The 23123-nt window shown below is 36.5% G+C and overlaps 1 protein-coding gene across 1 annotated transcript; it reads right to left on the reverse strand.

Annotated features, from left to right (window-relative positions):
* Positions 1–5986: 5986 nt before the first annotated feature.
* LOC122414843 (elongation of very long chain fatty acids protein AAEL008004-like) lies at positions 5987–12795 on the reverse strand. The gene is made up of 4 exons (XM_043426448.1): positions 12516–12795; positions 9272–9523; positions 8927–9170; positions 5987–7911 (listed from the first exon to the last, which is right to left on the reverse strand). Exons 2-4 carry the CDS (start codon positions 9521–9523, stop codon positions 7427–7429), a joined length of 981 nt encoding a protein of 326 aa, XP_043282383.1. The 5' UTR covers positions 12516–12795; the 3' UTR covers positions 5987–7426.
* Between the last annotated feature and the right edge of the window lie 10328 nt (positions 12796–23123).

Consider the following 23123-nt stretch of genomic DNA (forward strand, 5'->3'; position numbering starts at 1 on the left):
AAGTTTGAATTCCTTCAAAATTTCTCCTTCTTTCCATATTTTCATTTTTTCCCCGAAATACTTTTTCTTAACATTTTTTTTTTAATTCTGAAAGTATTCCTTTTGTTTCGTTTTCTGGGAAAGTATACCTAATTGAAAGAAAAAAAAACGAAAATCATTTTCGCAATTTTTGAAGGTACCACATTTTGTCCCAGTATCCCCTATATATAAAGTCGTAAAAATAATCGGACTTGACCTGCAGAAATTAATTTATCGTCGATCTCGGACGTTCATCGATTCATTAAAAAATAGCACAATCACCGATGGTAGCAAACTATATTGGTTTTCGCTCAATATTCTGATTCCATGCGAACCGAATGAATAGCAACTGGAGTAGTGAAAAGTGCGAAAAGCTATTTTTCATGTAAGAAGCTTGACGAGAACAAGCAGAGCGGATTGGAGTACACTGGGAAGGTTATCGTTTCTCGCAAAAAATTGAGCCTCGTTATTTCTCATAGGATATAATGAATGATCCAAATATTCGATTTATGCCAAATTTCACCATCATTTCTTTATAATCTTTCATGCAACTCGGTGAACTCGTCTTATCCGAGCGATTCGTTCTTGAGCTGGATCTGAAAATTCCAACATCTTGGCCCAACATTTGAACATTTTGTTATGCTCGAACGTGAGGACGAGCGGGCTGAGAGGAAAATAACGAATAACAATATTAAAGTTACTTATCTCTTAGATAAACAAATAAATAATTGATTACACAGGAGAAGGGAGAAAAATAGTAGATGTTCGGAAAAGCTATTAAAGCAGCGCCTAGGCGCACCTATTACGGTTGCTAATATACAATATGGAATTTCAGGAAGATTGATATAGGTAAAGACACAGAAACAAAGGGTAAAAGTAACACGTTACCTTGTTTATTGAAGAATCAGAATTGGGGATTTAGATTACAGTCGAATAAGATCGCAGTCTACTTCCTCTTGTTTACAATCATAAGAATTACGTGAAATAAAAGGTGATACAGTTTTGGACTTATGGATCGATGTTCTACGCGTAATCTGAGACGTGCTAACACAGAGCGTTGCGGGTCTCCTCGAAGACAGTGTAGTCGGCACACTCACGTACACAAATCGCATAGTACACTCGATAAATTTGAGCATATAATATATCGAAATAATGTTTAACTTCTGGACTTTTATTATTAGTACTTTGAAGGTTTGGATATGTAAATAATCGATTAATGAGTTCTTATTTGCCTTCAAGAAGTAAAGAAACGCTGCACCTCAGTGCCTCACTAGCCCTCGAGCAGTGATGATTGATCGCGAAGATTCGAAGACGCACAACAGTTAACTATCTTCTAAGAACCTACAATAAGACTCGGACTCAAGGAAATAATACCTGAGGAGCTCCGCTTAGACCGAAGAATAGCGAAAGACTGACGAATTTTGGTAGTTAATTCTCTATCGATGCTTTCGATATTAGGAAATTGCAGCGTAATAAGAATTTAAACTGTTGAGCAAATGCGTATGCAAAAATATAAAAGTAGGTCTAAGTGGGCGAGTGTCGTTCCAGGTTCTCGCAACGAATTAATATACTTTTAACTATCTAAGAAGTAAATTATAAATAAATGGCTCAGCCATAACACAACAAAGAAAACCTCGATTCCCCTTGTCCCAAAAACCATATAAAGTCAAATCAATATTTATTCTGTAATTTTTTTTTTCGTTTTACCAAAAATTGAATGAATGGATGATTCAAAGGCTGGGGGCGTCCCTCAGTTTCTTATGCCACTAACTCATTGAAATTCATTAAAGACAAATGCGAAACAGTGGTGCATTAAGTGACTGTGAAAATGGGAAAAAAATAACCGATTCGAGTTGATGAGAACTTGGAAAGAAGCTTACAAGAATTTAATATTCAAACAATTTGTCAATCCGGAGATTTGATATTTTCGAATCGAATTCGAGGGGAATTCAAACATCATATTTCCTGCAATAATCTTGACTCTTCTTCGTTTTACAATTTTTCAATCAGGACAGTAACAAGCACGTTTTATTCATGCGATTCTCTGAAGACGATGATTCGCATTTTCCCAGTATCGATAATGCGTATGAATGACAGGGAGCCGAGAATTTTTCAGTAAATATTCGATCACATGAGAATATTTAGGTATACGATCCATCAACTTCTGCGGGTTCACAACTTGACAGCAAATTACACACATCGACACTTCACTTATTGCAAGAAAAAAAGTAATTTGATAACGAATGTATCTCTTCAAAAAAATATTGGAAAAACGAATTGCATTGTCAATTATCAGTTTTTTTAATTTTTGTTCTCTTTTTTTCCGCGTTGCTCAACGAAACCTGCTCGTGTCATTTCAGAAAACTTCGATGCCTTTAGTCCTTATGAGTGTTCCGTGAAATCCTAATTCTCGTCGTGAGAAAAGTAAATCTTCGAATGTTTTTTTTTTTTTTTTCAGACATTCGGTCAATTTTTTTCTTTTCTTGCTAGAGTCCATTATCATTTTGTGGGAAAACAAATGATGTCTATATCGCATTCATAAACATACAGAGCGCTGTGCGATCCAGGAAAGCTGAGGTACTGCAAAAGGTCGCATGGTTCAACAGCTCATGGACTGAAAATATAGAAACTGATGTTTTATTAATAGACAAAAACGTTCATTTTTGTACAAATTTTTTATTCGTTGCATATGCTTGGTATATCGGAAGCTAATAATCAATTCGATCAATCTGAACGAGGGAAAATTAGTTTCAACTTCCCGCAAATGTGCTTCTAAATTTCATCAAAAGTTCTGTAACCGTGAGAGATGAGGGAAAATAAATCCTTCGCATTGTCGAACGTCGATAATGATTCGTAAAAAAACTCTCAACCTACCAAAGTGTGGACACAACATCCTCTGATTTAAATACACGACCATTCGATCTTAAGAATGATCTTCGAAGGAGAGTATTATGGAATTGAACGAACTAAGCTGTAAGTGAAGTTCGTGTGATGGTTGTACGAAGCCACATCTTCCAAAGAAATCGAATCGTGAATTTTGCATTAATTTCATTGAATGAGAAACGACCAAGGTAAGATAGACACGAAGATACAGTTAAGTATACGTTTGGATCTCTCCATAATCAGTGCATTTTATCTTGAATTCAATTTCTATCGTATCATCACATTGCATATTGTTAAACCGAGTTGTTTAAAATTACAAAATTTTCTTCATAGTTCGTATATATTGAGGTACATTTTTCAGAATGAAGATTGTAAACGAATGATATAAAGTCACAGCTAAAAGTTCGGATCATCGGATTGGCTTGGACCTACATCGCTGATGTTCCTGTTAGCTGTAGGTCGAACGTCACACATTTGTGAAATAACAAGTGTACGCGTGAAATGAACACGAAAAAATAATGGACGAGATTCCCGTAATTGATTTTTTGCAAAAAACAGACGAAAAAAACTGTAAAAAATAGATGTCAATATTGCGTTGGCTATTACGTAATAAATAAATGAAAGTACAAATTTGTAGTTTTCAAAGTAAGGTAAGTAGTTGCGTCGATTGGCTGCTTCGCATTCTAATTGAGCGCATTTGCACATAATGGATCCCGATTTACCTAATCAATATTGCACTGTGTCATCGGAGGTCAGATTGTACGTTAACGCAGTTTTAAAAAAACAGTGTCATTTTCATGCGGTCGGAAGCAAAGAGTTTTAGCACGTTACAAAAAAGTAATCTTCCCAAAATTCGGGAGTTTTGAAATGTTTGTTGGACGACACGATTTCAACCAAATTTTCTTGTATTTGACTATACTAATGCAAGTTGTATATATTTATTGTAGAACTTTTAATACAATCTGGACTTCGACCACCAGAAAGCACTGTTTGGCCAGAATAAATGTACTTATCTGAACTTTATTTAACAGCAGTTTTGCTGTTTCTTAATCAATTTGAATCTTAATCTATTTTGAACACTCCCGCCTCTTGTTCCCAACGTAAAGAAAAAGAAATAAATAAATTCATCAAATCGTTTTGTCACATGCTCCATCTATTTTGGAAAAATAGTCATAAAAAAAAAGGGTAAATTTGTCGAATCACGACTCCACCTTAAAACAACTCCAAATTTTTTTCTGGTATTTTCCATCACTCGGCAATAGCGTACCATGCAATAATGTGGTGGCGCGTGCTCTTTAACCCCATAGAAATTAATTAAAACACCATGAATTGTAAAATGAATGAAAAAGGTACTTTCTTAATAAATAAGGACATTCTTATTATCCAGCAGTGATGTAATACGTAATAATATGCTGACGCACCGTATTTAATACTATAGGAATTAATTGAAACACCATAAATTGGAAATTGGAATTTATTTATTCTCTGTTGTCATGTCGAAGAATTCAGCGATCGTTGTACACAGTGAGTGCAAATGCTCCGTATCATCGGGTAATTTGCGACGGTACAAAAATTCAGCAATGTACCCGCTCATCAAATATTTTCTTCGTCCATACTTAAGAATAATAGACCGAGCATCACGCCACGTTCATTCAATGCTTTGGGTATTAGCCCCAGAATTCGGATCAACAAAGTTTATTTGATGATTCACAGTCAAGTGTAGAAATCCGGAAAACACCATAATACAAATACACACGATTCTATACAATACAAATAATACAAATACAAAATTCTATATAAATCATAAACACCTTCGTCCTCAAGGCATTTATATGCCTTCCAGCAATCTGACATAATTGTTGTCCCAGGCTCAATTTTTCTTTTAAGAATTTGCAGTAACGTGTTTGCACTTCGATTCGAATTTACGAAAAAAAGAAAAGAAGAGCACTGTACGTCTTTTGCCACTTTCACTAATGAAAATCTTCTTCTTTTTTTATTTATGGTTGGCTAATGAAAATCATCTAGCTCCAATTGATTTTAGCTTCGTCATTCCGAGCTCTTAAAATGTCACCATTTTTTCCGTTTACTGTTCACTACAAATAATGAATGGGATCGTGTAAATTTTTTAAAGATTTCAAGAAAAGAGCATTGAGAAAAAAAATCGTACACATCGAACAACGGAAAAAAATATTTACACGGACGATTCTTTTAAATATATTCGATCGTACTGTTTTTCGACAGATAAATATGCAGAAATGCTTTACTCAAAGCATGTCATTCGTGCTCAAATTATTAAACAATGGTCTCGTGAATGAGTGAATAAAACCGAAATTGATGTAAAACCATGTGCGAGATTACACTGCTCCAATACAAACATTAATTCGTTGATTATTGCATAAATAAATCTACTTCGAGAAATAAGTGAACAGCGTTCAACGATCGCTCGGTTTTGATTCTACTCAACAGTCGATAATATAGAAAATGAGACACGCAGGCGTTGAAATTATTGTTGAACGAATCGAGCGTTTCGGTAATGTTGTTTATACGAATTACCGTACGTCGATGATTATTTTATCAACATTCTTTCGAGCATAGTCAAGTTGGCAGGTCAGGCACGAGAGGCAATAGCGCATAAAGAATTTGTTGAAATCTTGGAGCCTGGTGACAACATTCGTTTACTTTCCGATCGGTAAAAGAAACTGCAATCAAGTGAATTGCATGTCTTGTAGAGGCCGAGTCATGCTCGAAAGCCCCGTAATCAAGTGGTTTCGGTACATGATTTAGTGAAAATGTCTTAGGACCATAACCGATGAAGGTAGGTAAGCTTGGAAAATTGGGATCTGGAGATTGATAAAACTCTACCAGAAAAATTTAGCACAATGTACACGTTTTATTCTGACTGAAAAATATATTTTTTTTCTTGTTATATTATGACGTTATCAGCAGCATTTTATTTTCACAGTTCGTCCTAGTGGTTAATATCGATCGATGATTCAATCCTTTGGCGTCTACTGGGTATCTCGTATAAAGCGACGACTTGGATCTCGATATTATGTTTTCTCGGACATACAAGTAAATGTTCAGATTCAGATTCGTGATATCATTTATTATCATAATTATTCACTTATACGATCGCCTGTCTTACCGATCAGTTAATTAGCCGCTAATTTTATTATAATACGAAGTATATTTGATGATTTTTATATACGCAATTTAACTTATACAGCGAGCAATACTAATTGCTAAAAATTTATTTTATGCGATAAATTACCCGTTTACAGAAATCGAGTGATTATTTATTGAAGTAATAAAATTAATACCTACGTGGTAGGGAAAAAACTAAGAAAATCTACGAAAAATGAGACCTAGTAGTTCGGCTTCTCGCTGTGTGCAAGTTGCCACATTATTCGCAGACAGCTTTGTATTTGAGCTTCTCTTAGAGAGCACACTCTTGATGGCGGAATTGAATAAATAATTCATTATTTTTCCACGCGGACCCGAACGATAATCTCGTTACGTAAAGCCACAAAAGCGTTTTTCACGATAATCCGGTGACGAAAGAATGTATTCCTTTGCGATTGATTGCGATTGTGATATTCAATACCGTTATACGATATTATGACGAATTTTAAGGGGAATGAATACGTTGGATTTGAACGCAGTCTGTCTATAAGACGGCATTTGTCGGCATGTTGTTACAAAAGAACGATTTGAGCGAGCAAAATGATTCTACCTTGTTCCTGTGTCATATTAATTGTTGATTTATTTCTCAAAGCGATGAATGAAGGTATGACTATAATCACTTATTGCACACACCGAGCCCTCGATCTTCCGTAACGCGATATTCACGCCCGGAAGCCAAAATAGTAAGATCTAAATTGCTATAAACATGAAACTGAGGATTCGTCTTTTTATCTCCCCCCCCCCCCCATCGAGGCTTTTATCAAGTCAGTCAATATCTTTGGTATCACATCGAAATAAAATGATCTTACGCGCTCGTTATATGTGGAAGGCTTTTCACGTAATATTATATATTCTGAAAGTGTAGAGATCGATGTGCTCAATAATCAACTACGAAACATAAGTTGAAAAATAAATTAATAACCATTCCGTTACTGCAAAGTTATTGTCAGTGACTATGAAGTATAGGGACGTGTCGAATGCTGAGTTGGCTAAAAATAGTAACTCTCAAACAAACCGTTATCGATAACGTGAACAAATGAACTAGTGTGATGGAACAACAAAAAAAAACTATAAAAAATTGCTCGTGACAATGTTGACATACCGTTGCTTGATGCTTTCGAATAATCCTCGAGAACATTTGGTGAAATAGTTGTATGCCAAATGCCAAGTTACATGAATCACGGATAGACTCGTGCAAAGAGTTGCATGACTATTGGAATGATTTTTCTGAGATGAATTATCGCAGCAACAGAATGGCGTCGTAATATGCACACGTGAAAATAATCGATCAGAGGCCATTATTGTGTATGAGTTTGATGGTTTATTTTTAACGTTTTTTTTTTCATGAATCGTCGGAGCTACGATTTTTGTCGATGTAAACTCGATTTCTCAACCCCTCGTCCGATATGTATCCCGTCGCGACTCTGTAATCGTCGGCATAAATCGAAGATTTTCCATTTTCAAGCCGCTTTTGTTGTAATTTATCAACCGCTTCCTTGTGCTTTGCCAATTCAAGCTCGGCGTCTTTTCGTTTTGCACTCTTTTTCACATAAGCTTCCATGTAAAACGATCTGAACAAGAAAAAGAAGAGACACGCGTGCATTCCGATCCACCAGACGAACGCCTTCGGATAATCGCAGTCGATGAACAACAGCTGTCCCGAGTGAATCATCACGAGGACGAATTGAACGATTTGCAATGCTGTCAAATACTTTTTCCACCAAAGATAACGCTGTACCAAGGGTCCAAGCGCCGCCAGAAAGTAATAAGCGTACATCCATATGTGCACGAAGACATTCAGCATACCGAAGAACGAACTGTGACCACCTGCGATCAGAATGAAACAATAAATTATTAGAATTTGTCGTGGGGAGTTGGCGGTTGCATAACAAAATAGGAAAATAAAAAGAAAGCAACGCAATTTCCTTTGTTTTCTTCGTTCACAGCTTTCTTTCTACCGGATCATTTTAAATCGAGTATTTTCTCACTTTATAGACAAAACCTCATCACGATTATTGGACACTAAATTTAAAGTCAAAAAGAATCGAAAAAATACAACACAAAAAATTATAATCGTTACACATGCAGAGTAAAAAGTTACGTAAATTTTAAACAAAATCCGAGTTCTTAGAATCGTTGAATTCTCAGAAATATCGAGCGAGCGCCAAGACCGAACTACGTAAATTACAACGGCATTTTAGAGAGAAATAAAGAACAAAAATTCCAATGGAGGAAAGAATTGATGAATGCGCAGTGATTGAGTATTTACGATCTTTCGTTTCTGCGGAGCAGCCCCATCAAAATTTTATTGTAAAATACCACAAAAGTGTGTTTTCGTATTGAATCAACGAGGATTGCGGTCGCGAAATAAAATAGTGAACACTATTGCGGTGGTCGTAGAGGGGATACAACACGTAACAGAAAAGCTGAACGGATTATTCCATGCGTTGTAATTGGACGTTTGTCATCGGTAAGAAGTGTTGGCCGCAATGACCGCAATAATTTAAAAATAATGTGAAAAAGAAATCAATGATAAAAGTAAAGGTTAGATTAAGAGTTTAAATGTACAGTTCATTTGCCAATGTCTAACGGGAAAATTATTCAATCGATTCGGTCGAACAATACGTAGCGTAATTATTCCCGACTCACGATTATTCTCCGTATTATAGACGACATGTTATTGGATGTGCTTTTGAATCGAAGATCATCGGGGCTCTGATGATAAGAACTATCGAGCTATTATCATTCTTCCAATCTTTTCACTCGACAAACCACTTCTGCCTCACTTTTTTCACCCAATTATTCATCGTTTTTAAGTTTATTACATCGTCAATTATGTTACCTGGAGTGAATTTAACACCGAACCAAACGGACAACGGCATCACACCGTGATGAATAACGTGCAGCGTAGATATTTGATTGTTCTTTTTTCTAAGCACGAAGAATACCGTATCAGCGAGCTCAATGAATTTCGACATGTAGTATAACCAACATCCCCTTGCCATTCTGAGGGCGTCCGGAGACTCTGAGTAGTCGATCGGTTGACACCTGAACGAGTACTTTCCTCCCCAACCGGATGCCAAACTCTAGAATTGATAAATAACGAAAATTCAAATGACAAAACGATCGTAGAGAAATAAAAATAGGCTCAATGGACATTAGAAAAAAAATCATTCCCATGACTTACCTCGTTGAATAAATATATTGAAAGGCAAACTTGAATTAAATTGTAAACTAAAATTGTTCGTCTGAGAACAAAAGGTTTTCTGTTCGCCATGAGTCTAGGTCCAAGTCTCTTAACCAAATACGCATAGCACAGGCATATGAACAACGTTGGGAAAGGGCTGCTCATCATAAACCAGTCTTTAACCCTCGGATCACTTCTATTTTCCATGAGATCATTGTAGCTACTTATTATCGTTCTCACTATGTTCGTCATCTGTAAATCAACATAATATTCATAGTATTAATTTAAATATTAAGTATACGATCAACCCGTCTTTCCATTTCGTCCATAGACTTGACGAAACCGTACCACTGATGACATGCACAGAAAAATACTCAACATTAGAATCGAGTGTAGAAAATTAATTTAAATGTATCTAGAGTATATGGCAAAGCGTCAAATTATGGAGATACTCCGCCATGACCGGGTCAATCAGATGCTCGCGATCGAACACAAAACTTTTCAGTTGAATTAATCAAGGTTGCCAGCCACGTGCGAAGTTCAAACGATTTTACAGGATCAAATTGCTCGTCCCAATGACCGATGAAACCCCTTTACGTCATTCACAAACCTCGGTACACGAAGGAACAAATTATCATTCGAGCAATGCAATACATGTGGGGGTTAAAGAAACTAAGGTTCATTTCACCATAGCTGCTCTTTCTATTTTTTTCTCTGCAAGGAACACCAAAACTTTATTATACATCATCATTTTTCTTCCATCAACGAATAAAATCAAGTTTTCAAGTTTTCACATTGTTGAGTGCGTATAGCAAAATTTCATTGATGCCATTCGGAACTAGAAACTTTGAAATATGCCCCATTTTATAAATTCATTCTTTCGATTTCAAAAATATGGTAAATTTTTTTATTCCGTTGCCCGTTTCCCTTATCGATCTTTTGTTTTTCCATTTTCTCAAGTTTTCATATTTTTCAGGAAATAAAAGTCATGTAAATCTTGAAAAATTTCTTCTCCTAAAAACTTTTTTTACAATGTTTATTTTTTTTCAAAATTTCTTATTTTTCCTATCGTTTTTTATACTTTCGTACAATGCAACTCGATGAAGTGCATCGTATTGAGTCACAGTAGAGAAAGAATGTCACAAACTGTTAAATTGTACCCCGTTTTGTCTCTAAGAAAATTTTTTTTCTCCTCAAAATTGCATAAAATTATGGTACATTTTTGGGTTTTTTTTATTTTGGTATCAAGTAACGAAAAATAATATGTCAATTTTCAAAAGAAAAAATATTTCATTTCTATGTATTCAGGATCGTTTTAAGGATCATTCGAAGGTTGATCTTACGAAGGTCCAATGCTTCGTTGAAGGAAATTATGTGTGGACAAGAGAGAGAGAGAGAGAGAGAGAGAGAGAGAGAGAGCTAAACTCGTACTCGGTCCTAAACTCCAAATGTTTTTGTCCTCCTCATAATTTTTACTGCTGTCTTTATCTTCATAACTGGATAAAAAAACAACACTCGTATCCACGTCCCTCAATCACTTTCTTTGCCATCGATGTTGGCGGTTGTGAAGTAACGCGTGTATAATTTCGTAACACTTGAGAGGTAAAAGAAGGTTGCTGAAACTAACAGTGGACCTGAATAACTCGTTTTAGTAGCACATAAAATGCAGTCGTTCGCCGTAACCAACCTAGATCTCATAGATCCCCGCGTGCAGAAGCCCTTCTACTAAGTTCGACGGTTCATAAAAATGATCTTAGATTTCATTGCACCACCGAACATCATCAAAATCACTGAATCTCGTTAAATCGTCGTATACTCGTCGCACTAAGACGTCGTTGCTCGCGATATTCGATCGTGAATATATATTCGAATTTCCATCTTGCATTATTATCAAACTTCAAATCAATTGGAATTATGAGATGAAGATTGCAAAATTTAATGCCGTTATCTCTAGAGGTTTTTTTTTTGAATCCTACCAATTTCGATTGCCAATTCGTCCTCAAAGTATTGTTTGAAAAAAAAATTATTTACGAGTTGAATAATTCGATCGAAATTGCGAATAATTTATCCAATTTTTTCACACAGTAAACTGTCCGCGCAAGGTTTTTTTCACGAATATTTATTCTCAAATGATTTTAGTGTACGCAACACTTGTTTCGCATATCAATGGAATGCCGCTAGAATTTTATAAATTGTTGAATGTATTTTTACACCGACTCCCAAGAATTCATGTTTCCAAGATAATTAGCTTAATCTGATACGTTCACTTGTACAAACGATTATCATAGAATGAGAAGAGCCAATCGGTCTTCAAATTTTCGGGCCTTATACATACGCATGAAAATAGCTCGAATACTTGCCTGTCACGTGTAAACGATTAGCGAAATCAACAGGGAATATAAATAAAATGTTAAAATATTTGTAGCTACAAATATACACGAGCACTCGAATCGCACGTGTATATATTACACTTTCGTAATTGAAATGATTGCGGCAGGCTCTAAGTGTGTGATTTGGCTGGCTGGTCAGGTGCAACACTACAGTAATCTTTATTATTGCCATGCAGGCGTTGCTTTGGTGGATGAAGAAAAAGATAAATACTTTCGCTACGTTGGATCGCGACATTGGTCAATGACTTCCGGACACTCGTTGCGCCGGATATTTCAACGATTTATTTCTTTTGTTAACTCAAGTACTTTGGTTACATTAGTAGATCGATTAGTTCGGATGCTTTCGTTTTACTGTTGTTAAGAAACCCGGAAACGATGACTGCAGGTTTAAAAAATGATAAAAAAAAGTTTTTGCTTTTTACTCCGAAATATTCGAGAATGATTCATAGAGCAATACTTCAATGCCCGCGGCAATGCTCACGATTCCAAAGATAACGTCTCAGTGATAAATGAGCCAGATAATCAATTATTATCACGCTTGCGTTCATTTTATTTGATCATGAAAATATCTACGACGAACGGACTCAGTAACAGAGAGAATTGTAGGCATAGACAGCCGCTAGAAAATGTTAAACTTTTCACACAAACTGCACAAAATAACACGCCGAATAACGAGTCCTAAAGTCATTGGAAGCAGGACTTGACACTTTGGTTGTTGAATAGTCGGTCGGGTAACAAGGATTTTGAAGTTTGTCGAAGTATGTCCAGTGACAATGGAGTGACCGGAAGAGATTCGGAGCGATTTTAATAAAATAATGACACTACGTTATCCGTTTGGCTGTTGTTTTACTGACCTCGGATTTTTGGCTCGTTCAGCGTGGTGAGGTTTGCCGAGTCCGTAGCACTCGAAAAGCGATTTCGGAACAATGACAGAACAGCGATTTCAACGTATCGGTGATAATTTGATACGAATGTCTATTATAACGACGAATAAAAAAAAAAAAAAAACGATTATAATTAAAAACTAGAGCCACACCGATCGAATCTCGTGGAAACAGCTAGGAAAAACATCAGTGACGAAGGGAATGTACTTCGGTCGTCGAGAGTGGTTGACAAATAGCGAGAAACTGAATTTACGTGAAACAAACGCGCTGCTTATATCGTCTCAGAGTGTTGCACCTGTGGCTGTGGTTTGATACACCGACACACGTTGTATCTATCCTCCCCACTTGAATTCTCTCCACCTTCGGTAGGGATTTTTGCTCTGGGGCCAGTCCCACTGTTGTTTCCTCTTCTGCTACACGCTTTTCCCAATCTGAAGCCTTCTTCTTCCAATTTCATCAGTGATGGAATAACTTTTTCCATTCACATTCCGGCCATTCCTCCCACCAGTGACAAAGGTAAGACGTCAACGGTAGCAAAAAAAACAATGACGTCGATAATGAAGCACAGCATCCTGGATAACGATTCGATCGAGAAACCAATATTACTTCTCTGTCGTTTCACTTTTATTTTCAAATCTTTTTCAACCAGCACCTGCGCTTCGATCACTACGGCACCAGGTTAGAATTTTTCACATCTCATTTTCTAATGGGATACTCACTCAAATCGTATAAAATTTAAATGCACCTTGAATACTTGAATTCGAAAATGTTCTTTCGGAAAATTAATTCATCCGATTGGGATCCCGTCCTTCACGCTAACCCCGCGGCGAAAGGAATTCCCACCTTACTACAGCGCTCCATGTCTGTGTTATAAAACGTTCCGTAAATCATCGAAGCGGAAGTATTTTGTCTAGTTCAAATCTTCAACAATCGATTGACGTGGATTTTTTGCGGGCCTTGGATACGACCCGGATATTATCACTGAACAAGTCGTAACCACGCAAATGTTTTTTCTTACATCGGCGTATTTTTGTTTTTTTTTTGTTTTTAGTCTACGAGGGGTACCAGACGAGACCACGGTTCATTTAAACATTTTGACAATATGGCGTCGTTGCAATTTTATCTTCTGTGATTGTAAAGACGAATGTACTGGAAGAGTCGAAAGCGCGCGATGAACTTTTTCGATAAATTTCAATTCATCTTCGCAATAAACGGGTCTCAATCGTTGTATTTATGTAGAATGAGCATTTTCTGTAATGTATTTATAGAAATGAGCGATTACTTATTTAACTATTAATTTTTCGAGTTGGGGGTTTTCCAATTAAATGGTTGGAAAATACCGTCACAGTGAGCGGGGATTTTTTGTTATCAAGACTGATAAATCTTCGAGAAGTCTGAAACGTTACTAACACCGAGAAGATTTGAACTACAAGAAAAATAAAAACCGGTTGTTTTATTGACGAAGAATCCGAGCGGCGATCCGACTGTGGAATATTCGCGAGTATTCTCAGGTTATACGAGCTCTCGAGCATCGACGTCGTGCCTACGCGAACGCTTTTAAAACGGCGCGATGTATTCTCTCAGCAACCTGGCCCAATGTCAGTTACAACGAATTATTTCATCGCCCGAAATCAGTACAAGATCGACGTTTTTAAAGAATTTTTGAATGGATTTAATATTCAAAAGTTGAAGGATTCAAAAATTTCGTTTAATTCAAATCGCCATACTTAACAATGATAATTTTTCGTTTCCATCGAAGAAATTTTCGCTAAAAAATATATCTTCATGTTCTCGTTTCGAAACGTTCCGAAACATTCGTCAAGTTCAATTCGATTGTTGTTTCTACGCGCTTATTTTTATGCCACTTCGCGAAAATGTATAATTTTCCATTTAACGTCATACGTGCTCCGGACAATGCCACGGGGTTTCGTACGAAGATGTACACGAATAATTCTTCTCCAACGCATCAATGAGATCATTTAAATTCGCCATGCGAACCGCGTTCGTATCATGCTTATATCATACCGTTTTACGTTGAAACACCCTGACGATTCCTGCGAGCTCACCCACGTTGATCCTCGACAAAGTTTTTGCCCACATTCGCCACCACTTATTGTGTTTTTTACTTACTATTCACAATTCCTTCGCATCCTGAGGCACGTGAATCGTATCATTAACCCGTCGGCCTTGCTCCGGATTGAAAAGTTTTTCAAAAAATATGTAAATCCTATGAACTCTGACATCGATGAATTCAATGTCAATCAATCACTTCACGGAAATCTGATAAGATCTCATTTAAGGTAGATCATGTCCGTAGGATCGTATTTTATGGGTGTCTAAATTAGATCGATCTTTACTTCCTAATTAAAGATATTAACACTCTAAATTAATGTCCGAGTTATTCATTCAACTGTAAGTAAATTTTTTCAACTTATTTTTTAGCTAATGAAATTAAAAATGTCAAAGAAGAAGGCTCTGACAGGAATGGGCTAAGCCAAGAAGAAACAAAATGCTGAAATAAGCAAATTTGAGGTTACGAGTGCTCATTACCAATTTCTTTCAATCTCCAAAGTAATATATTTTTATTACTAGTAAGACAATCTTCTCGAATTTTTTCCCAAACCTTCGTTACATACTTCATCGTTGTTGTGTACTTTTTCATAAACTTCGTAAGAAGCGTTCATTCATTGTATGGAAAGGTAAATGATTTTTTACGTATAGTCCCTACACCCCTGTGCGTTTTTCTTCATATTTAAACGCGTTCATGAAAATAACCAATAAAACGAACTCTTTAAAATTTGATGCGAGCGTCAGACTACTACCCATTGAAACTCTGTGTAGATTTCAAGACTTTCTTAAGGAGTTTCAGTACAGAAGTCAAAATATTAAGAAATTGATGAAATTTGGTGATAATGTTCTTCAACATCAAGTGCGAAAACTCAAATTTTTTCAAAATTTTCTTCTACTTAGTTATCGAGTAATTACGCATTAAAGCAGATTTCTCATGCCCGGAATGTATACCTATATATATGGAAACGCTATGCTTATACACGTAAACTTTAGTGATCAATTACTCGATAACTGTGTAGAAGAAAAATCTTAAAAAATTTGTGTCGTCAAATTTGGTACTAAAGAATATGTTCACCAAATTTTATAAAATTCTGAACTTTTTGAATTTTTGAATTTTTTTAGCATGGATTAGCATGGCAACATTGTATCGCCTGTACCGAAACTCCTTAAGAAAATCGATTCGTGCATGAACTACTTTAAAAAATTGAAATCAAACAAAATATTCGACTCGCAAGAGTATTTTTCTTATTGAGAAAAAACCTTTTTCCCCCGCCAAAATCGTCATTTAATAGGTGCACAAACTTCGCTTGTATCTTCCAGATGTTCATTATCTCCGGCGTGAATGAATTTATCATAAATTATATTACCTCGGACTAATGGAACGCCGTTATTTATACTCTGACGAAACATACGCGTGATCCTTGCAACAAGGGTCACCGCTATGCCAATACTATACTGTTCATTCCTTCAAATAATCATATTAAACTACATTAAAAACGGCGTGCTCCTTTCGCTCGCCTTTTCAGATCTACGAAAGAATGAAAATTTCGTACCACTGTAAATTGCATTCCCCAGCGTTTTTTAACCCCGCGAAATTGTGCCTTAGAAATATTTTTTCTGTCATTATTATTGCTATTTCTTGCTATTATAATATTATTCAATTTATCAGTACCAGAAGCGATTCTCCTAGACGATATAAGCGAATGTTTACGTTAACGTGATCCGGAGTTACGAATAGGTGTAAAAATAACGACGAAAGACCCGAAAAGTGTGCAAACGAATTCTCAACACCAGGATTTTTATAACGATAAAGCATCAAATTACGAATGACTCAAGCGAATAGAATTCTTTTTTTTCAATCTATTTTCTCACTGATTTTATCATTATATGAAACGAGTTTTTCTCCAACCAAAATATCAAACCGAATAGTCAGTTGCTCCGAAGTTTTCAGCGGATAATCTCAGTCTCCTTGTTGGGTTTTTACAGTTTTCAGTATCGAGGTCTAGTCGGTTCGAGAATATTATTAGCACTATACGAAGCGAGCTGTAGAAGATTCCTTGGTCATTTGTTAATCAATAACTTATTCTTACGAGCATTGCACATTTCACGCTCGCGTCCAATCGACCTGTGCATAAAGACACACATGTGTATGGTTATAAGCGTCGCTTGAATAATTCAAAACTCTTGACGCCACAACGATTATTGAATGTACCTTATCGTCGGTGTGCTTGAGGCCTCTGGCCACGAATCAAAAGTAGTCGCGGCTGCGGGGAGAGAAAAATTGATGAAAACAATAAAGGTAATATAATAAACGGAAGTCCGCGAACGTTCTTCGCGGTAATAAGATCTCGACGCTTCGTAACTTCGGATCGAGAATCTTCTGTGGTCTAATTGCTTGCAATTATGCATCCCCAATTATTCAAAGGATTTACGTTTGAATAGAATAAACGTGTTGACGATGATTGCTAATTGCCCGATCGTTTTAAACCTCCATTTTTTATTCCTCTCATTGATACAATCGAGAAGAATAAAACACAGATAATAAGAAGTTTTTATGCCTGAATTTAAAGTGAGTAAAAAGTTTTCATGCAATCAGCGATGCTTTGTCATCATGATGAATGAAAATTCACACAAGTTTTTTCCCTCCAATTTGCTCGAAAACATGTGCTGAACCTTTTTTCTCCGCAGTTGTCTTTAGCTATATTTTCATGTTTTTCGAAGCTGGTATGGTAATCCCCAATGTGTCTATGTATCAAGGTAAGATCCAAATTCTCTTTCTAAACGTGCTTCAATCGACGATCTTGTCGTGACGCTACCTGAAAATCTTACTTTTGCCTCTCATATATTCATTTAGAATCATGCTGTGAATTTATTCTCGATGAGTTACGAAATATCAAAAAGTCAAAACTACAAAAACGTTTTGCTAGCATTGTACGTACCAATCGTTGACCAAGTACGAGGTTCCATTATTTTATGGGAAATCCGTCAAGCAAATAATGAAATCGCGTCGCTTCATATGCTGTTGGCGAGGTGATCATTTCCAGGGAGAATTGACAACGTAATAAACAGTAGTTTTTCGAATGATCATTTATTGAGATATTCGTCATTGTTCCAGGCAGTACCTAAATTAATAATGACTATTTTAGGATCGTAAATTGCTTCAGAACGAATTAAGATGATGGATCAGTCGGTAATCACAACCGTGAGTGCGAGAGAGATAGCTGCAAATTTTGACAAGGAAATTTTTCCACATCGTTCGTCTGATCGAAAAAATAAAAATGTCATCGGATTTTTGCGATCGTGCTGCGTACGATGACATTTTTATTATTTTAATCGGACGAACGATGTCAAAGAGTTTCAATTTCAAAAATTCGAGGTGTGATCACCGACTGATCCATCGTCTTAAGACTTGCTTGAAAATCGGTCAGTGCTTCGAAATATGTTATTGGAGAGAATCTTTTTTTTTTTCTTTATTTCGTTTTTTACGCACAATCCGTAATTGTTTTCATAAATATTCAAACGCTTTTTCTTCGCGCTTATTCATGCTTATATTATTATTATTTTTGCACAATACTTGAACGAGTTTTTCGCCAATCGCTGGTTAAACGTTGAACTGGCTCGGTTAGGTCGATAGTCCCAGTCGCTGGGATCGCCTTGAATATTCTACACTTCCAGATCCATCATTTTTTCTCCTAAATATTCATGTTTCTCAATAAATATCTCATTAGTAGTGATCCGGATCAATCGAAAATCCTGTGAAGATGTGAAACCTTGTTTGGCCGAGGCGAAAGACGTCACAGAGCTTCGTATTCGGCGCATATGCGCAGCGCTGCACAGACGCATAAAACCTCGAAACTGACAGTTGTTTACCAAAATTCTTTCACCTACGTGAACGCAGTAACCTTTACTACTTCGATGTTTGAAAACAACGGAACGAAAATAACACATGAAAAAAGGTCTTTTAGGATTATGGAGTGATGAAGGCAAATTGGTGTCTCGACGCTTAATGATCAACGTCAAATACGGTTAGTACTTTGAATCTTAGATGCCAAACGATGCTTCTGGAAGATTGGACCTTGGTCAATCGCCATCCTAAAATACTAGCCGAGACTCTGTCTAATCTTAGCATAAAGAACCTCATGAAGTGCAAAATGATCTTAAACTTTTCGTAATATACTGACAGTTTTTTACTTTAGGTAGACTCTTGTGCAGGGGTTTGCTGGCCCCCCTGGTCCTCCACCGTTCTATTCGCAGTCCCCCTTTTCCTCTATTTTTACAGCTTGTCAGTTCTCGATCCATTTTTCGTCTCCCTCGATTTACAATATTTCAATGTTTCAATATCCAATGAAAATGGAATAAAATTGAACGGAGTATAATTAGGAAATGTGCGATTGTAAAATACGACGGTGGAGAAATCCGTAGAAAAACATACTTTTTTGCTCGATGAATCATTGATTTTTTATTTTTTTGCAGTATTGCAAAAACACAAAGATCAATGTACCGAGAAAAAAAAATCTTGTCGCTCGAGAGAAATCTCGTTCCTTCTGACCAATATATTTTGTGGGTAAAAAGAAAAAAATGTGTGAATGCTTAAAAAAGTTATTGACCGAAGCAGAGAAAACCCAGAGCGATTGAATAAATTTGTGTCGAATGAGTCATCGATCTAATGATCAACGATCAGTCTATTTCGTAATGGGGATTCGAGCGAACGAAGCACCTAAAAAGTCTGCATAAACAAATAAATAGCAACAATCGTTTGAACACAATTCCTCGTCATCGATAATTAAATAAATCTATCATCAAGAAATATTTATAACCAAGTCCAATAGGATGCATCATTTGTCATTCGACAAACAAGACCATGGAATCTCCCATTCTTCGTCCAACAGAACGAGGTTCGATAAACAACATTTTTTTCTCAAGGTGGTCAGCACAGATCGATCTTTTTCAAGATATCTGCTTATTCATAAATGAAAATAAAGAAGTTAATGACATTTGGTGATTTGAGTAGAAAATGGGAACGGTGATAAAAAATGTAGGTCACACAGAAGCAGTTTTTCAAAAATGTCAATATCACTTGGAAAGAGCAACATGTTTTTCTCGAATGAATGTCATTCGGATTGAATCAGGAGTATTTCTTGAACGACGAGAACACAATCAATTATTTCTTTCGTGATAATTTCCATCAATAAGCAAATATGTAGAATATTTATGAGTCTAGCCACTGCACAAATGAATTAGCGAGCATTGAACTTGTAATTTTTTACAGTGGGGTGCGGATGCGACTGAAAAAATGTTATTTTGATGTAAACTTGTAGCTCTCGCTTCGATCGCGATTCTTCGGAAGCATCTGGTTAACCCTGAACGGGTTTTGAACTGTTGTTTCGACCGGCGAGTCTGAAGAAACAGCACCTCGTAAGTTCACAACGCGAAACCGCGTATCACGTAGTTTTTTACTATCCGCTTTTGCAGTCACGCGAACCTTTTCGTATTTTCTTTGTGTTCCTTTCGCAGAGTGCGAGAGACGCAACCGATTCAGCGATCGCGATGATAATTCTCTTCGAATCTCATTGACCTTCCGTTTTAAAGTTGTTGTGATATCCAGTTTGATTTTTTCTTTTATTTTTTATCTTGTTTTACCTTTTTCTTCATCCGCCAACTGGTACAACCTTGGCCAAAAGTATTGGGCACTCTGCGAGTTTTTTATTCAGACGGGAAATTAAAAATCCTGGGGAAAATCTGTCGCGGTAAAGTTCTTTTTTCATTCCTCACTTGTTTTTGCAGCTTTTCGTTTGAAAATGACGATTTTCCATGATTTTATCAATGGGAAATTGCACGGTGAACTTCCAAAGTATAGTCAATCAGATTTATGACGCTGAAGTTTGCAACGTTGGAGTCCAACGAAATGATGTAAAAAAGCTCTCCAATAATTCCAGCAATTCTCCAATTTTATTTCATACCGAATTTGCAATTCATGGTTTTTCAACTTACACCAATGATTTCGTGAAATAAAAAATTGGTGAATTACAAATGTCTTTTTCGTTTATTTCGTTGAACTCCAACGTTGCAAACTTCAACGTCGTATCAGATTTTCGATTAAAACCGTTCGCTCTAGTTTCGTCGATGTTTTTTTTTCTGCTTCTCCCTCTTCCCTCTTCGATGAAAATAGCAAAATGATACTTTCTCATTCGAGAATAGCAAAAAACTTTTTATTTAAGAAACAAAACGTTGTCAAATGAATGCAGAACTTGCCAAGCTCATCGATTTACTAACAAGAGTAATGACGAAAGAAAAAAAATTAGAGGCTAAAAAATTACAACCGCAGAAAATGCAAACACAAAACATTACGGAAACGAATTGCGACCAAAAACATTAGGATCACAGATATTAAAAAAAAAATTACAAATAAACAAAAATTTATAAACGAATAAATTGAAACAAAAAAAGCAATTTCGCCGTTGTACTTGGCGAATTTTGCTTTCTGGCTCACGTTATCTAATTAATCTGTATCTCACGAATTCGAAAGTTGAATAAAACGCCAAGTACAACGGCAACATTTTTCTTTGCTTCAACTTTTCGGTTTATGGATTTTTTTTGTTCGTACAATTTTTTTGAAATTTTTGTGATCTCAATTTTTAGTTTCGAACGGTGCTTTGTGATTTTCAAATGGAAATTTTACAGACTGCTTTTTGCCAAGTCTGTATTTTAGATTTAAGAGCAGCGAATGCGAAATGCCTGTTTTTCGTAAAAAACACGCGAAGAGGCCATGCATTTATTTTGTTTTTCAATGTTTGCTACAGAACCGATCGCGTTACCAACACTTTCGAGATCAATGGTATTGGGATAGGTCGGAAACGTGTTGGAATGCTCGAGCGAGCTAGTCGGATCATGAAATGAAATGACAAAAATAATAACTGAACCATTGAGATTTGAAACAATCTTTCAGAGTGTCTTTCATCATTTGATCTCCCTCGACACCGAACACGATTGAAGCTCCGATACTAACCGCAACCACTGACCATACTCAATAACGATTCCATTTAGTCCATTAAACGGTGCTGGTAGTTTTTAACTTTCAACAACGCCTGCGTCAGTTTATCGGTAGCATCGGCAGCGCAGCAAAGAGATAAACCAAAATGAATTATTTACTTCGTAAGCCCATGCACACACACGTAAACGTGCGCATAGTGCAAATGCTTTGTTCCATATGCATGTGGCACTTACGACTTCACGAACTTCTGAAAACGGTTTTATGAGAGTTATTAAAGATTCGGGTGCTCAAGGGGGAGCCATTATGGTAAGAAAAATGTTGGAGAGTTGTACGAACTCAAGAGTCGTTAACCCGGTAGCATGATTAAAATCGAATTAAATGAATTTTTTATTGAAAACGGAACATTGGAAGGGAGCATCAAACGATTACTATTTTTTAATATGTAATTCGAACATTTAAATAATTTCGTTTATTCGTGATAGATTTCATTTCAACGATTCTTAGGACTGTAAGTTGATTTATTAGCGTGACGAATACGTGGGCCATCCATTCTGGCACGAATATATTTTCTCCTGTGTGTCATATCTGGCAGGAAGTTGAATCAACTTGGTAATGAGAGACTTTTCCGCTGTCTTGACCCAGCGGTTATAGTTTTTATTCTCATTTCGTCTGGGCGATATTTTGCTTTATTGTCAAAGTGTGCTGTCGTTCGTTGATTTTTTTGTTTTTGTTTTTCGAGTTTGTTCTCCAAGACAAGAAGCAACGAATTCTGCAATGATTTCTCATTTTTCGACGTTAATTTTTTAAATAGGAAATGCGTCTCCATTCGTACGTTAGTCTGCGAAAAATCATTGCGTCCTGTCACGTGTATTATCATGCGCGTCAAATAATACTTGCTAAATCACTTCTGGTTGCGTCTACACAAGTTTCCTGAAATTCCAAATCGTAGGAATTTCACGCGCCAAATTCTGACGCCATTGTTCACACCGATAACTTCGAATCCGTGCACTTGCCACGTAATAAGAATGAAAGTGTATGAGCTCGGCCGCGCGTTCGAGCCCGTGTCATTTAAATGGCACAGGGATTTTGTGCCATTGCGCCGTGAATAGCGTGCACGCTTGGCACCACATTAAACCCCGTAAATTCGTCATTTTATTGCATCCTTTTGCGTTATATTTCTCGTTCTCGCATTGCCCAGAATGCGTTTCGAGATTGTTTCAACTCTGCGATTTTCTTCCTGCTTTCGCGGATTATTTAATTGATAAAATATTTAACGAAGTTTCTGATAGTAGATCGCGTTGACGTTTGCTCATACTTCAATGTTTTTCTACCAACGACCATACCATGCTGAAAGCACCAGTAAAAACCTTCGATAGAGTCTGCATCGATGGGCTAATACACATAATGATCGAATTCAAATATCCCATTTCACTCATAAAATATATAAACTAGTATCTCAAAAGTAGACACTTGCAAACAACAGTCAATAATAACGTACACTCCACAAAAAGAAAAAT

This window comes from Venturia canescens, chromosome 1, assembly GCF_019457755.1.
Source record: "Venturia canescens isolate UGA chromosome 1, ASM1945775v1, whole genome shotgun sequence".
NCBI lineage: Eukaryota > Metazoa > Arthropoda > Insecta > Hymenoptera > Ichneumonidae > Venturia > Venturia canescens.

Coding starts and splice junctions, on each gene's coding strand:
- LOC122414843 (XM_043426448.1), bottom strand. CDS start 9,523: ATGACGAACATAGTGAGAACGATAATAAGTAGCTACAATGATCTCATG. Junction 9,171..9,271: donor CAATATATTTATTCAACGAG/GTAAGTCATGGG, acceptor TATCAATTCTAG/AGTTTGGCATCCGGTTGGGG. Junction 7,912..8,926: donor CGGTGTTAAATTCACTCCAG/GTAACATAATTG, acceptor TTCTGATCGCAG/GTGGTCACAGTTCGTTCTTC.